This window comes from Manacus candei, unplaced genomic scaffold (genome assembly GCF_025592945.1).
Source record: "Manacus candei isolate 608988 ecotype Guabito, Panama unplaced genomic scaffold, ASM2559294v1 h1tg000050l, whole genome shotgun sequence".
NCBI classification, from domain to species: Eukaryota; Metazoa; Chordata; class Aves; order Passeriformes; family Pipridae; genus Manacus; species Manacus candei.
Genome location: NW_026138098.1, coordinates 34,023,588 through 34,036,836, shown reverse-complemented (window position 1 = coordinate 34,036,836; position 13,249 = coordinate 34,023,588). Strand labels below are relative to the sequence as shown.

The 13,249-nt window shown below is 48.8% G+C and overlaps 1 protein-coding gene across 20 annotated transcripts in view; it reads right to left on the bottom strand.

Annotated features, from left to right (window-relative positions):
• The window catches only part of COL13A1 (collagen type XIII alpha 1 chain), a 95,612-nt gene that overhangs the window by 60,027 nt on the left and 22,336 nt on the right, over positions 1-13,249 (bottom strand). For 18 of the 20 annotated variants that reach the window (XM_051800281.1, XM_051800282.1, XM_051800280.1 and 15 more), the window contains exons 4-5: positions 2,064-2,099; positions 1,432-1,458 (exon numbers count right to left, since the gene is read on the bottom strand). In XM_051800281.1, coding sequence (XP_051656241.1) covers positions 1,432-1,458; positions 2,064-2,099 — 63 coding nt within the window. Of the gene's footprint in view, positions 1-1,431; positions 1,459-2,063; positions 2,100-7,346; positions 7,352-13,249 lie in introns of those variants that run through there. The other 2 variants (XM_051800300.1, XM_051800284.1) reach the window with 2 other exon arrangements.

Sequence of the window (13,249 nt, the reverse complement as noted above, 5' to 3'; positions counted from 1 at the left end):
AACTATAAACACATAAAACACTTTCTGGCAAAACAGAGGTTCTGCCCCATTGCAAGTGTGAAAGATGGCCTGAAACCCTTGCTGTTTCCTTACTGTGAGTCCAGGAGGACTGTGTCCTGCAGAAGAAAGAAAAAGAGGAGGGAGGTACTGGGCTTCAGGGAAATTGGAGCTGTGGGCAGCTTGTGTACTTCTCAAACTCAGCTGAGATGTGGATGAAAACAGAGCAAAGTGCTTGCTGGAAAAGAAAACAGCTGCCTCTCCAGCTCCTTGCCACCCACGGCGTGCGATGGGCAAGACATGTCCCTCTCTCTGGAAAACAGTGTACTCCTGAGAGGCAGCTCCAGAAGTGCCCAGGGCTGGGGATCTTTGGGATGGAGCATCCCATAAACCAAGCAGCCTGCAAGCAAGCAGAGCTCTCTGCAAAACAAAGCTGTGGCCTGCCAAGGACCTAGGGCTCTCACAGAGTGCTTTGGGGAAGCAGGGACAATGGATTTTTTCCACTGTTTGTTTGTATGTATCTGCTGTTCCTTCATGTTGAAAACTTTCGCCAGAGAAAAATGCAAGGACATGCAGAGAAAAAGCAGGATGGCTTCAGGTGGGGAAATCTTAGTCTGTTGGATAATGTTGGTTGGCTCCAATGAGCAAGCAGTGAAAGCAAGGAAGGAGAATCTCTCTCCTACCTTACCCTTCCCTGTTGTATTTTTCTCTCTATGTACTATGAAGAGGAGCAAATAGGCCTGGTATGGCAGCGCACAGGTGATGCCCCTGTCAGGTGAATATTCATCCCTATCCTAATTCCTACACCTTGTTACTCAGTTATTCACACACCCCAAACACCTCCATTTCCCTGTTCTCACGGGTGGGAAGTACTCACAGCTCTGGGGAAAATACGCTAACACTGAAATGTCAAAACAGGGGCCAGCAGTAGGGTGCTTTGCAAACCACCAGTTCTTTGTGGGCACAAAACACCAACTCATTACACAGCAAGCAGTCTTTGAGATGGTGTCCCACTGTGTCAGAAATAGAAGCATGCTGTGCCATTTTCTTCCTTGCTCCTGCTTGCACCAGGGATCAGGCTAACCTGGGAGGTGGAGGGGAGCTGCAGGTTGATTAGGTCAAGCAGAGCTGCCAGTGGGGAAGAAAGTCAATGGTTAAAACCCAGGAAGCCTGGAGGGAAGCCCTGCGTGTGCCCGCTGGCTCTTATGCTGTTAGTAAATTGTCATAAACAAGAAACGCAGCGTCTTCAGAGGCTGAGTAGCCTGGAAGGAATTTGGGAAATATACTTGCACTGACACGGAAGATGGGGCAGCCTGGGGGTGTGGAAGCCCAAAGCTGACTGCAGTGGCCATGACTGTGACCAGGGAGCTTGGGCTGGCCCTAGAGAAGGCCCTAGAGTCTAGGGGTGCTACAGGCTATGAGAAGCTGACTCACCTTCTCTCCAGATTGCCCTTTTAGTCCCTGGGTCAGTGGCACCCACCGCAGCCACATGCAAGAGGGTGCAGGGAAGAGAGAAAGAGAGACAAACACAGGCGTCAGCGGCAGGGGCACGCTCTCCCACCCCAAAACCCTGGCTATGGGGTTGGGATGAGCAGGGTGGCCTCAGCTCCTGCCCCACCCCTCCTCCCCATCCTCATCATGGGATGCCCGAGCAAGGAGCAGCTCCAAAATACAGCCCTGAGCCAGGCAGGGGATGGTCCCCTTCACTCAGGGCACAATTATCTGGAAAGGGCAGCTGCTGGTGGCAGGCAGGGGTGCGTGTTAGCAAGCCCACAGTTAGCAAGCCTGGCCAGCGCACGAGGTGGAGCAGGAGGCACCCAACCAGGGGGATGCTGAACCAGAGGAGGACCTGGATAGCACAGCAGAGGGAATGGAAACACCCCTCCTGGCACGTGTGTGGCTTGCAGGGCTGGTCACCCTGCTGCAACAAGGGGAGCCCCTCAGATGTGGGGCTCAGAGAGAACACTGACACCTGCCAAGGACCATCCTGAAAGCTCCCCCCGCCAAATCCTGGGGGTTGGAAGAGAATGGGGAGGATAAGGCACACACAAGAGGTTTTGACTTACCGGCCGCCCAGGGATCCCCATCGCACCTTTGTCTCCCTGGCAATTAAGGCAAAATCAGAGGCAATTGGTAACTAACCAAAAGCAAGGTTATAAAACAGCACAAATGAAGTGTGCCACAGCAGCAGCTTTGTGCTGTGGTGCAAGTGTTGAGGGATTTTGAGGGGTAGAAAGAAAGTTAAAGAGAGGAAAGTGCATTTGCATGTGCCCAAACCTGTCTTTAAGAACAAGTATGAGCCACCAGTTCATGTGTATATATGACAAACCAGCAAATCTCACAACAGAAATCACACACTGCAATTTAGGTGGCAAAAGAAGGACAAGAGTCTCCAGTCAAACAAAGTGTAATCCCAATTTCCAACACTTCATAAAATCCAGGTCCTGGGAACTGGCTTCCTGAAGTAGCCGACTGTCACGTTTTTCTCTTTCTTGACCAAAGTCAGCTGGGTGTTAGCTACTTATTTATAGAGTTATCACTTTGAAACACAATTCTCTTAGACTTGAAAATACAGTCCTGTCCAGAAGCAACAGAAAAATGTGAGAACACAAGCTGACACAGGAAAAAGCATGTCTGGAAGAAGACATACGAGCAGCTGTGTTCAGTGTCCTCTACCCCTTTGAGTTACTTCCCAGTGCGTTGTCAGGGTGTGAACGATCCCAACAGTGGTTTTGGGAATGACTGTGGGTCAGGAGACACTGGACAGAGCCTCGTAAACACATGAACGCAGGACTGGTGGCAATTTTCTTCAGCCACTTACCTACAAGGCAGTTTGCTGCCTCTTGCAGTTAAATTTAACTATGCAATTAAAAAAAACCAAACCACCCCCCTCTGCATTCCTGGTCACCAAAACTGAAGGCTGTGCAGATCTGGAAGACAGCAGCTCATTGCTAAAGGATCTTGATGATTATGGCTTCAGCAGTCATGCAGCTTCTGCTCTATATTTTGCAAAAATGACATGATAATAATCTCTCAGTTCTGTTTCCAGCAATGTTTGGGGTTTCCTTATGTAAAACAGAGTTTTCCTGCCCATGGCTGACTGTGTCTGTGGGCACAAACCTGGTTTTCTGGTTTCTGCAGCTGGAGACACCGGCCTCATCAGTGCCACCTCTTCATGCCTTCCCCCACATTCAGCGCCGGTGCATGTGAACGTACTCTGAAATCTCTGGAAAGGGAAGGCACTTCACTATATTCATTTTTCTGGGTGTACACAAAGGCTCTTCTGGTTGTACAACCCAAACTCCGACATTATTGCCTGGGATCAAACCGTTCCTTGGTGGAAGTTTAGCCACTTCCCTCTGTGGAGCTGTTCGGTGTGGGGAGCATTCCTTCCCATGCAGCCCATGGTTTGATAAATTGAAGAGCAATACATGCTCTGCAAAAGCATCCCTTGCAGATGGATCAAACGCTAAACAGCTGCTTGATTTTAAATTTTGTCCATGATATATTATGGGAAACTGCTTTCTTCCAAGGTTTTAGGCGGGTTCTCAGTCCTGCTAATATTTGACTATCTCTGTGTGCCAGCAGCGAGCAAAACTCCTGGTGTCAGCATCTTGCCCTGGGATTCCTTTGTGGCTGCTGGAAAACGTAACGCTGAGCTTTCCTCTGCTTTTAGTCCCTTAAATGCTGCTTTCCTCCACAGCTGAGCCCAGGCTGATCTCCCTCGTGGTTTGAGGTAAAAGCTGAGTTAATTTCTCCTGGCTCTGCTGTGGCTGGTGCCTGAACAGGAAGAGCCCAAGGTCAGGGCTGAGCCGTGTCAGGTCTCCCGTGAGTACCTGGTGTCGGAGTGGTACATGACGGCACCGTATCTGGTATGTGACTGCACAGCATTACAGCCCTCCGAGCAACAACAGCAAAGGGGGAGCTCCCAGTAGGACAGCAAATAAATGCCAGATGTTTATAAGGAAAGGTTGTCTGTGACAGGGAGCCAGGAAAGAGAACTCGTGGGTGGATGATACCATGTAGGTTGGTTACAAAGTCATGCAAAGCCACCTGAAGCTCCCACATTGGAGCTAGAGGAGCACGAAAGGCAACAAGCAGCCTCTGTCCTGAGTCAGGGGAGAGCCAGCAGCACAGTTTGCATTTCCTTCATTAGGAAACTGCCTGTTGCAACTCGTGCAGTCTCCAGGTGAGCAGCAGCCTGGGGAGCAGGGAGCCATCACCAGGAAAGCACACAGCTCTAACTCCAAAACCCACACTCCTTCCTCACTCATGACTAACTCAGATGCAGATACTGTTATTACAGACTTTTGCATTTGTCCCAGAGTGACTTAGGCCTTCTAAATCTTGCTGCAACTAGCAAGCCCCATCAGCAAGAATACTGCACACCCTGCCTCTTTGACCAGACTCTGAAGCTGACAAAGGTATCTTCAAAAGTAGTGTTTCCCACACATAGGAGGGCTCATGGGGATTATGTTACCCTCAGGTTTGGTCCTACAAAGCTCCTGCAGTCCCTGTTCTGCATGAGCCATGTCCTGTTTGCAATACTCTGTTCCACAGCACATTTTCTATGCCAGACTTACTTCTCCCAGTTTATGAATGCTGGAGGCCTCCTGATCAAAGTACTGCCAGATAGAGAGAATGAGGGGATGAGACGGAAAGAATGAAGTACCTACTGGGAGCCCAGGCCTTTCTGTGAGGCCCTGGGACAAATACACAGAAACAGCAAAAACTACCTTCAAACTCTGAAGGGAGGGCTTGATAAAGAGATGAAATCACATGGAAGGGTTTAGGAAACAGAATGGTTAAAAAACTCTCCACAGCTCCTTGACCATCAGCTCTGATTGCTTTGGTTTCCTAATCTCCTGCTTGTGAAGTTTTCTCTCCTTTTGGCATGGCTCTGCCCACAGCTCTCTGCACGGGCTCTGAAGGTATCTGCAACTCCATGGAGAACAAGCTAATTACAGGGCTTTGACTTTCTTCCTTACTTTCCATCTGCTAAATATTATTTTTTCATGTATGGAATTGCTGCAGTTGCCACAGAAATGTTGCATGATCAGAAATAGGAGAGAAAATGTCCATGAGAGGATCTTCTGCTTCGGATGTGGTCCAGACAGTGAAAGAGTCTGGAAACCTCTGGACTATTGCACGATTTCATAATTTCCTTCCTTCCTTTGCCCCTTTTAGTCTCAATCTCACCAAATATCTTACGTGACTGCGGGTTGCCCTTGCCTTCACCAAAGCCTCAACTGACTTCACGAATAAGGGGGGGAGCATCAGTTGGGCAAGAGGAGAGCATGGACACCCCTTCTGCTGCTGTGATGTTGCTCATCCACTTCCCCGGCTTTTCTCCTCCTTGTCCTAGACTACAAGCAGGGCCCAGTGCATTTCTAGTGAGAACTTCTGCCCACCTCCACACTCAAGCCAACACCAGCACTGAGAGCTAAGCCCTGCCACACTGCATGCTGTGTTTTGCAAGATGGAAAACAAAAACAGGAGAGAGACGTGAGGTGGTCGGCACTTTGGGGTTGCTCTCCAGAACAATGCATATGACAGTCAGCCAGGCAGGAGCCCAAGTCTGTTTGCTCATAAAACCATTGCCATTTTAATCACAAGAAATATGAGGGGGAAAATATTTCCTATGGTGACATGGAGGATTCCATTTGGCTCTTCAGAGGTGAACTTTCGCTCGCAGTGGTTTCGCTCACCAGCCATCAGAAACCCAAGAGGTCCTGAATGAGATGAGGGTGCTGCTATCCCAGGACAAATTCCACCTTGGCTAACGACACTCAGTCTGCCTGACTTCCTCTTATTATTTCCATTGGCTGTAGCACTCCTTATGGCCTGTCCTGGAAGTCTGCATGCGGAGGCAGGTTCAGGGGTCGCAATAAGCCAGGATACAGTAGCAAATAATGTCAGCACTTCTCTGGTGGTCTCATGTGTTTCTGCCAGGCTTCAATCTCTCATTACAATATTAGGTTTCTAACCCTTAGTGCTGCAGAGGAAGCCTGGAGCGTGCGTCTTCCTCACCCCACAAGGCACCGATTGCTCTCTAGGAGATGTTTGTGCTGAGCTATTAATTTCTCTTTAATTTCTCACGGCAATAACAGACATACCAACACCACCACCAATTTTGTGCCCGCCCCGTCTATTTAATGCCAACGTCTGGCTGCCCAGGCTGGAGTAGGAGGGACAGCCATGGATGGACTCCACTTGCAGCCCCCTCCAAAGCAGTGCTTTCTTCCCAAAACCCCACAGTTAATGCTGAAATACATCCACTTCTGTCCTCATCCTCAAAGCCCCTGGGATAAGCTGAAGGTTTGTGTGGATCAGGGCTTCCAGCTGTGAAACACTTTCAGACCTTTTGGCCTAGAAGGTGCAACTTTTTGGAAGACTGTTGTCATTAAATACGTCTGTGTTCGTATATCTGGGGGAGTTCAGTCTATAGCATTTCAGTTTGATGAAACAGGAAAGAAAATAGGTTGTGCACAGCAACTACTTCTCCTCAGAACGTCATCTGCAAACTGTTTAAGACATTTTTGCATGAACAGACAGAAGATGACTACCGTATGTTTAACTTCTCATGTTCCTCCACAGAAACCCACTATAGTCACTCTATTGTACACGAATATAAACCATTTCCCCTGGAAGGACTGTGCTAGAGACAATATAGTGTTTCTTTATAATCCTGAGAGATACATGGCCTCAGTCCTTGCATTGCTGCTGCTGGTTTACTGTGGGTCTCTTAAGAGCTACAAGAAAATTTCTGCAATAACCTAGCTATTTTCCTGAAGCCTAAATCATCTGCACTGAGGTTTTACATTAGCTAACATTTGAAAAGGAAGCTGTCAACACAATTTTTCCTTGGAAATTGATAGCTGTGCAGCTATACTTGAGAGCCCAGCAGTTCAGCCAGCCTGGGTGAAGTAGCAGGGAACAAGTCCCTCCAGCTCAGCTCCTGCCATGTGTTTGTGATCTGTCTTTCTCTTTTTTGCACACACGTCTTGTTCAGTGTGTGGCACCCAGTGCATGTGAAGCACATGCAGGCGGTTCCCCCGGAGTATGTGAGGCCAACTGGTAACACACAGACACCTGTATCCCATGGGTTTGCTGTGTCCCCATCCCTGGCTCACTCTATCTCCCCCTCACAGGCTGAATTGCAGGCAAGAGAAATCCCACTCCAGTATAGATCCTGACAACCCACAGTACTTGCTGTTTGGGAGATCTCAGGGTACCAGGACTGCAAAGTTGACTACCACACCAGATACCACAGACAGGAGACTGTATCAGTTCATGCCCCACAAACTCTGTGTCAACAGCTTCTAAAACCACAGAGGTTTGGTACTTACAGGCGGACCTGAAAGAGAGGAAAAAAATTAACAATCATTAATTATTTTAATGTAATAAATGCTAACCAGAAGGACTAGATAAAAACATTGCACCATCTTTTGGGGTTGATCCTGAGGCTGCTCCCATTTGCTGATGCACTTTCACCAACTCTCTGCTTGTTCATTAAAGTATCCCCACAATTAGCAGCTGCTAATAATCACTGAGTGCAGGGCAGCCTCTGACAGCCCTGTGTCAGGAAGGCCATGCAAGTCAGGCTCTTGACGCTGTTACACACAGGTTTGGTCCTTCAGCACACATGAGTGGGGGTCTTGTTACTTGTGTGACTCCACCTCACATCCATGCCACCCCTGGCGACTGAAAATGTTGAATCTAGGGAGGCAAGAGCCCCTTTGCTGTTAAAACTCCTGTGCACTTCCCACCAGCATTGGTGATCTTGCAAAGGTGTGAAAAGGTAATTAGGAAACTACAGCTATTAAACGTATCAGGTATCTTTTCTCTTTAATACAAGCAAATTTTCCCCTTTGCTTCTGCCTATGTTCCAATAGAAGCCAATCTGCCCTCTTGGAAGAAATTCCCTTAAACCCTTTGGGTTTCTTTTATTTTGGAAAGCTTTTTGGAACCTGCCAGTGTGGAGTGCTGCAACTCCCTTGTACAGAACAGTTGTACAGTATATATCAGGGCTTAAAGAACACGCTTCTTTCATCAGTTCCCAGAAAATTCCTCAAAATCCTGACAGATATTGTGTGTGTGGAAAGAAACCCCTGGACTCACTATTTTGTGGTTTCCTCTCTGTGGGAGAAGCAAGACACACCATACAACTGTCAGGGGCTTCTACATTTTCCATACTTTATAGATACTCTTGTTTTCTTTTTTTTTATCTCTATACAGAGTGCCAAGAATTAAGGCTAAGCAGTATAACAGGCGAGCTGACAGATAACAGGCAGCAGCCTCCTCCTTGCACGGGAGGCGGATGTCACAGTGAGCACCTGCGGAATACGTCGTCATCCTGAAAATGCCCCTGGCTGAAAGTCCATAAAAGAAACCGGAGACTCTGGATGAACAAACGTTTTCCACATTGGAAATCTCTCACTTAGCATGACTCTTTCATACCAGGGGCTTCAGCAAATGGTTTGGCTATCAAGCTTTGGTGACCTAAAACTGCCCTGTCAAATGCCACTGTTAGACACAGCTTTCATCGTGGTTCATTTAGAAGAGGTTACCTCTAAAGGGTACCTTTGGGTTAAAAAATAATAAAGCTTAGCACCTTCGTGATGACTGACAGAGAGAGCTAAGGTCAACACTCACAGCCAGAAGGCTCAACAACTCAACTCCAATCAAATTTAGGACAGGATCTCAGGGGCGACCCAGATTTGGTTGGTCTGGCAATTGCCCCACAACCAGTGTTGATGCTGAGGTCAGTGTCCTACTTGGTACATCAAGTCTAAACAACAAAAGGGTTCCTCATCAGAGAGTTCATTTTGGAGGGCAAGGTCAGACTCACATCCAGGAATCCTAATTTATGCCAGACTGGGAGAAAAAAAAAAAAAAAGAAAGTTTTCTGAGTCTGGCTTGGATGACAATGAAGTTCTGTGAGAGAACTGTTCTGGAGAGATTTTGTTTCAGAGTGAGCGCCCTGTCACAAGGTCAATGCTTATGGCTTGCCAATACACGGACTTTATTTCCATTAGTAACACTGCAGACCCTTAATAACCCGCCTACCTGCCTGCGTGGGCTTGGGGCACTCACGACTTGCATGAGCCAAACTACTGAGCTAATATTAAAAGAAAAACTTAAAGACGAGCAAACCCTGAGCCATCCCTGCCCTTCTAGACCCAACACACCCAGCCAGCAGCACAGCCTGTAACGGTATTGCTATTACCACTGCAAGAAAACATAAGCTCTTGTTTGCTCCAGAAGCTCTGTCCACAGAGCAGAGTAAATCAGCACTGCCGGCAGCTCTGGGCCCACCAGGCCACACACCCCACACAGATCAAAGGCAGGAGGCATAGTGGAGGCCCATCTCTGTTATATGCCCTCTATAAAATTAATGGTTGTGTGAAGGGGGGACTGCACAGTCTTGTGTAAACACACATCAGGGAGCTGCAGGGACAGAGTCTTGGCTGCAATAAGTCAATTGGTAGAGACCATCCAGGGACTGGGCTTCAAATGCCGGGATCGTCCATGTGACCCAGGAGAAAGTGAAGCCCCCAGACAGAGTCATTTCCAAAAGCAACATCATCTTACATGGGCTGGAGGAGGAGGAAAAGGGAAAGGAGGAGGAGGCAAGATGTCTCAAAGACAGCGGGGAGGGAGGAGGTGTTGCTGGATAAGCTGTTGCAAAGCACTGGGGATTTTACAAAGCAAAATAAAGCTCCAGCAAAATGCACTGGTCATATTGTGTCCCAGTGATAAACAAGAAGGTGGAGCAGAGGTTCTAAAGTGTATTCTTAATAAAACAAGTAGTAGCTGGCAAAGGAGGACAGGGATATGTGCACCTCCACCCCCAACTGCTCCAACCATTGGTGGCCAGGCTGAGCCAGCCTCTCCTGGGCAGTGCACTGGACTTGCCCCTGGCCAGAGGTCTGGCCTGGTCAGGGACACTGACAACTCTGTAAGCCAAGGGGGCAAACTCACAAGTCCACCAGGCTGCATGGGAGCCTTCACAAAAGCCACCTGAACTGCAACAGAGTCACCACAACACCACTGCACGTTGTCCCTCATGTCACCAGTGTCCTGCATTCCCAGTCAGACTGGGGCAGCTGTGTTGAAACAGGCCTGCTTGCCCCCAAGTGGGCCAGCTCTTGATGGTGGTGAACTCCAAAGAGCTCCACAAACAACCAGGAGCCAATATTATCAACAGCCACAAGTACAAATCACGCCTCTGGGTGTTCCTCCTCTCCCTACAGCAGGCTCTTTTGGGGTGAGATAGTGGTGGTGCTGCACAGGAGAAGAGCTAGATCCCCTTTCCATACAAACAGTCAACAGAGAAGGGACAATGAGTCAACAGAGCAGAGATCAAAGCTACCGCGAACGTTTCTAAGCCCATTCCATAGCTAAGCCCGGGCAGCAGACAGACCCAGAGCTCCCAGACCACCAAATCCCTCAGCCGTGCACAGACAGAGAACCTCCATTTGTAATTAGCACCTCCAGATGCCGTGTGTTTTGAACCTGATCTTGCTGGGCCTGGAACAAGGCTGGCGCTGGCACGCGGGCTGAGCACGGCCGTCCGCCCACGACGGGCAGCTCAGGAAGCCTCTCTCCGTGCCGGCGCCTCGCTGGAAGGCACCGGAGGGCTGTAAGCACTGGATCGCTGTTTATCCAGCTGCAGGGCTCAGCGAGCAGCGGGGGACGGAGGAGGGGACGGAGCAAACGTGTCGGGAGTGGATGAGTGGGAGGAAGCAGCGGTCTCCTGCAAAGAGGAGACCCCCAGAGCACCTTTGAAACTGAACATTGAGAAAACAAAGAATTCTTGTAGGGGTACCCGGGGTCCCTCCAAACATATGGCCTCTGGAAATTAGCACCATCTGCACTGTCCCTTCTCAGCTGCTCTGGTTTTTATGCAGACAAGCTTTCCTTAAAGTAGCTCTGCCTTCCCTGTAGCCCAAATGAGTAAATGGGCAGCCACAGTCTGCAGATAGGCTAAACCCACCTTACTGCAGATACAGAAGGGACACACCTGCGATGAACAGCAAGGCCATGCCACAGAGCCCTCTCCTCACCTGACCTTCCACATGGCCCGTTCAACCAGTGACTAACAAAAACAGAACTATAAGGAACCCTTTGCTCTCACCCACACAGAGAGATAAAAAGCCACCCTCCATGCTGTACCCTCTTCAGCCTCACAAGAGGGGATGCTTAGTTTTGTTAAGTGGGTCATATTTATCCTAATCCGGAAAGTCCCGTGTTCCAAAATAGCAGATGTTAAAAGATGGACGTATTGGAGCAGGTCAGTTTGGTAAGAGACCTTCCGCTGATGGCAGAGATATCCTCCAGCTTGAGAGACAGCAATGCTCTCTGGACCAAAAGGATCACTGAAATGATCCCATCCATTTAAGGGCATTTCCTGCTGTCTGGAAAAATGTCCATTCTAAAAAGGCTCTCAAATGCTGGAGCTTTTTTTTTTTTTCTCTCTAATTTCTTGGATTCAGGCAGTACAGTGCCTGCAATGTGGGTGTCTTCCAGCCTGCTCCAAAAGCTCACACACAAGGGATTTTTTCCCCCCTCTTTAGCTTACACAAGATGAGGAGGACAGAGAGAGAACATGAAGACATTATTGTTGCTTACTTGGGTCATCCGCACTACACACTCTGGCAGCAGGGAAGATGTAAACATGTAATCCATCCCTGTGAGGAAATCCAGCCATTTCACAGACCCAGAAGGCAGCCTTAGCGAGTTAGAGAGATACAGTTACTTCCTGACATTCAGGACTATGTTAATTGATAATAAGATAGCTGTGGCCAGGCAATTAGTTATGAAATGCTGATTAAAATGTCAGTGGCCTGAGCATGACCTTATCCAGGGTGGCCTGGATCCCTGGGTGTCCAGTGCAGAGTGATCCCATTTTGGAGCAGGCAGACCCCAGTTGGGTGCATGGAGCCCAAATGGTGGCTTGGGCCTGTTTTAGAGACTGGCCACACTACAGTTTTCAAACAACACACCCACAGTACTCATAGCCATGAAGAGCCATTTTCCCCATCTCCATCCGGGGACAAATGATACAAGGGGAGGCAGAGGGACGTTAACTCAGAGAGCTTCATTATTAGCTGCAGGGGAAATTAAAGACAAGAAAAATCTTGAAAATAATAAGAAAAATTTTAAGCAACAGTGACAACCCAAAGCACAACCTCCAGAAATTTTGCTTCAGGTGTTGTCAGCAGTAGCAGCCAATCTGAGTTTATAACTCACTCCAGAGAGTGCGAATCCCTTGCAAAGGCCAGGCCCCTCCGTCCCCAGAACACTCCCCTCTCGGCTACACCCTTGCAGAGTGGCAAGAGGTTCTTCAAAGGATTGCAGCAATGTTGGACGGCAAAAGGGCTACAGGATTTCACTGCCAAAAATCTGACCAACGCTAAGCTGAGGCACCAGGTTATGCCAGTCATTCAAGCTCGCCTCCGAAATCAAACCCATGACATCACCGAGACTCGGCAGTTAATATCAGCAGCTGTTGAGGATAAAAGTCGCTGCTCAGGCACTCTGAGCATCCCGGCACACCATCACCACCACCAGTCCAAGCCAAGGAGAAGGCCACAAGCAGAGCACCGAGAGAAGTCCAAAGGATGCCATGAACAAAGTGAACACCGAGGTGGAGCCTCACAGCAAAATTAACATGATTAGGCAGCAGTCTCAAGAATAAGAGAGAGGGTCTGATAGTGGAGTTTAGTTTAGATTCCAAGTGTATCTCCAAGCATCTCTGCTTGTTTTAAGAAATGTCTGTAAGGACAATGGGAGCCAGTGGGCCTCCAGAGCCAGAAGAATCTGATGAGGATAACTGGGGCCATTGGCATAACAGCAGGCAGCCCATTAGGCAGATTAAAGTGCTTAAAGACAAGGGTTCAACAATAGGCAAGCAGAAATAGTCTGACAAACATCTGGGAGAGCCCCTTGTGAAAACAAAGGACAGGAAAGGGTCAAGAGCAGATGGCCCACACAGCGTTGCTGCACCAGGACAAGCACAGCACCTCCAGCACTGCCAGAGGAGAGATGCAGGGATGGCCAGGGCTGGGCAGCAATGCTCGTTTTGGGCAGGCATCCGTGGGTCAGAAGGCTCTTTCCAAGCAGCAAACAATCGCATTTGTCCCTGCCATGCTGAAGCACTTAGCGTCACAGAAAGCAGAGAAGGACCCCCGGGGTCAGCTCCCCCAGTGGGTTTTCATGCTTGGAGGCCCCCTCAAGGTTTTCCAGT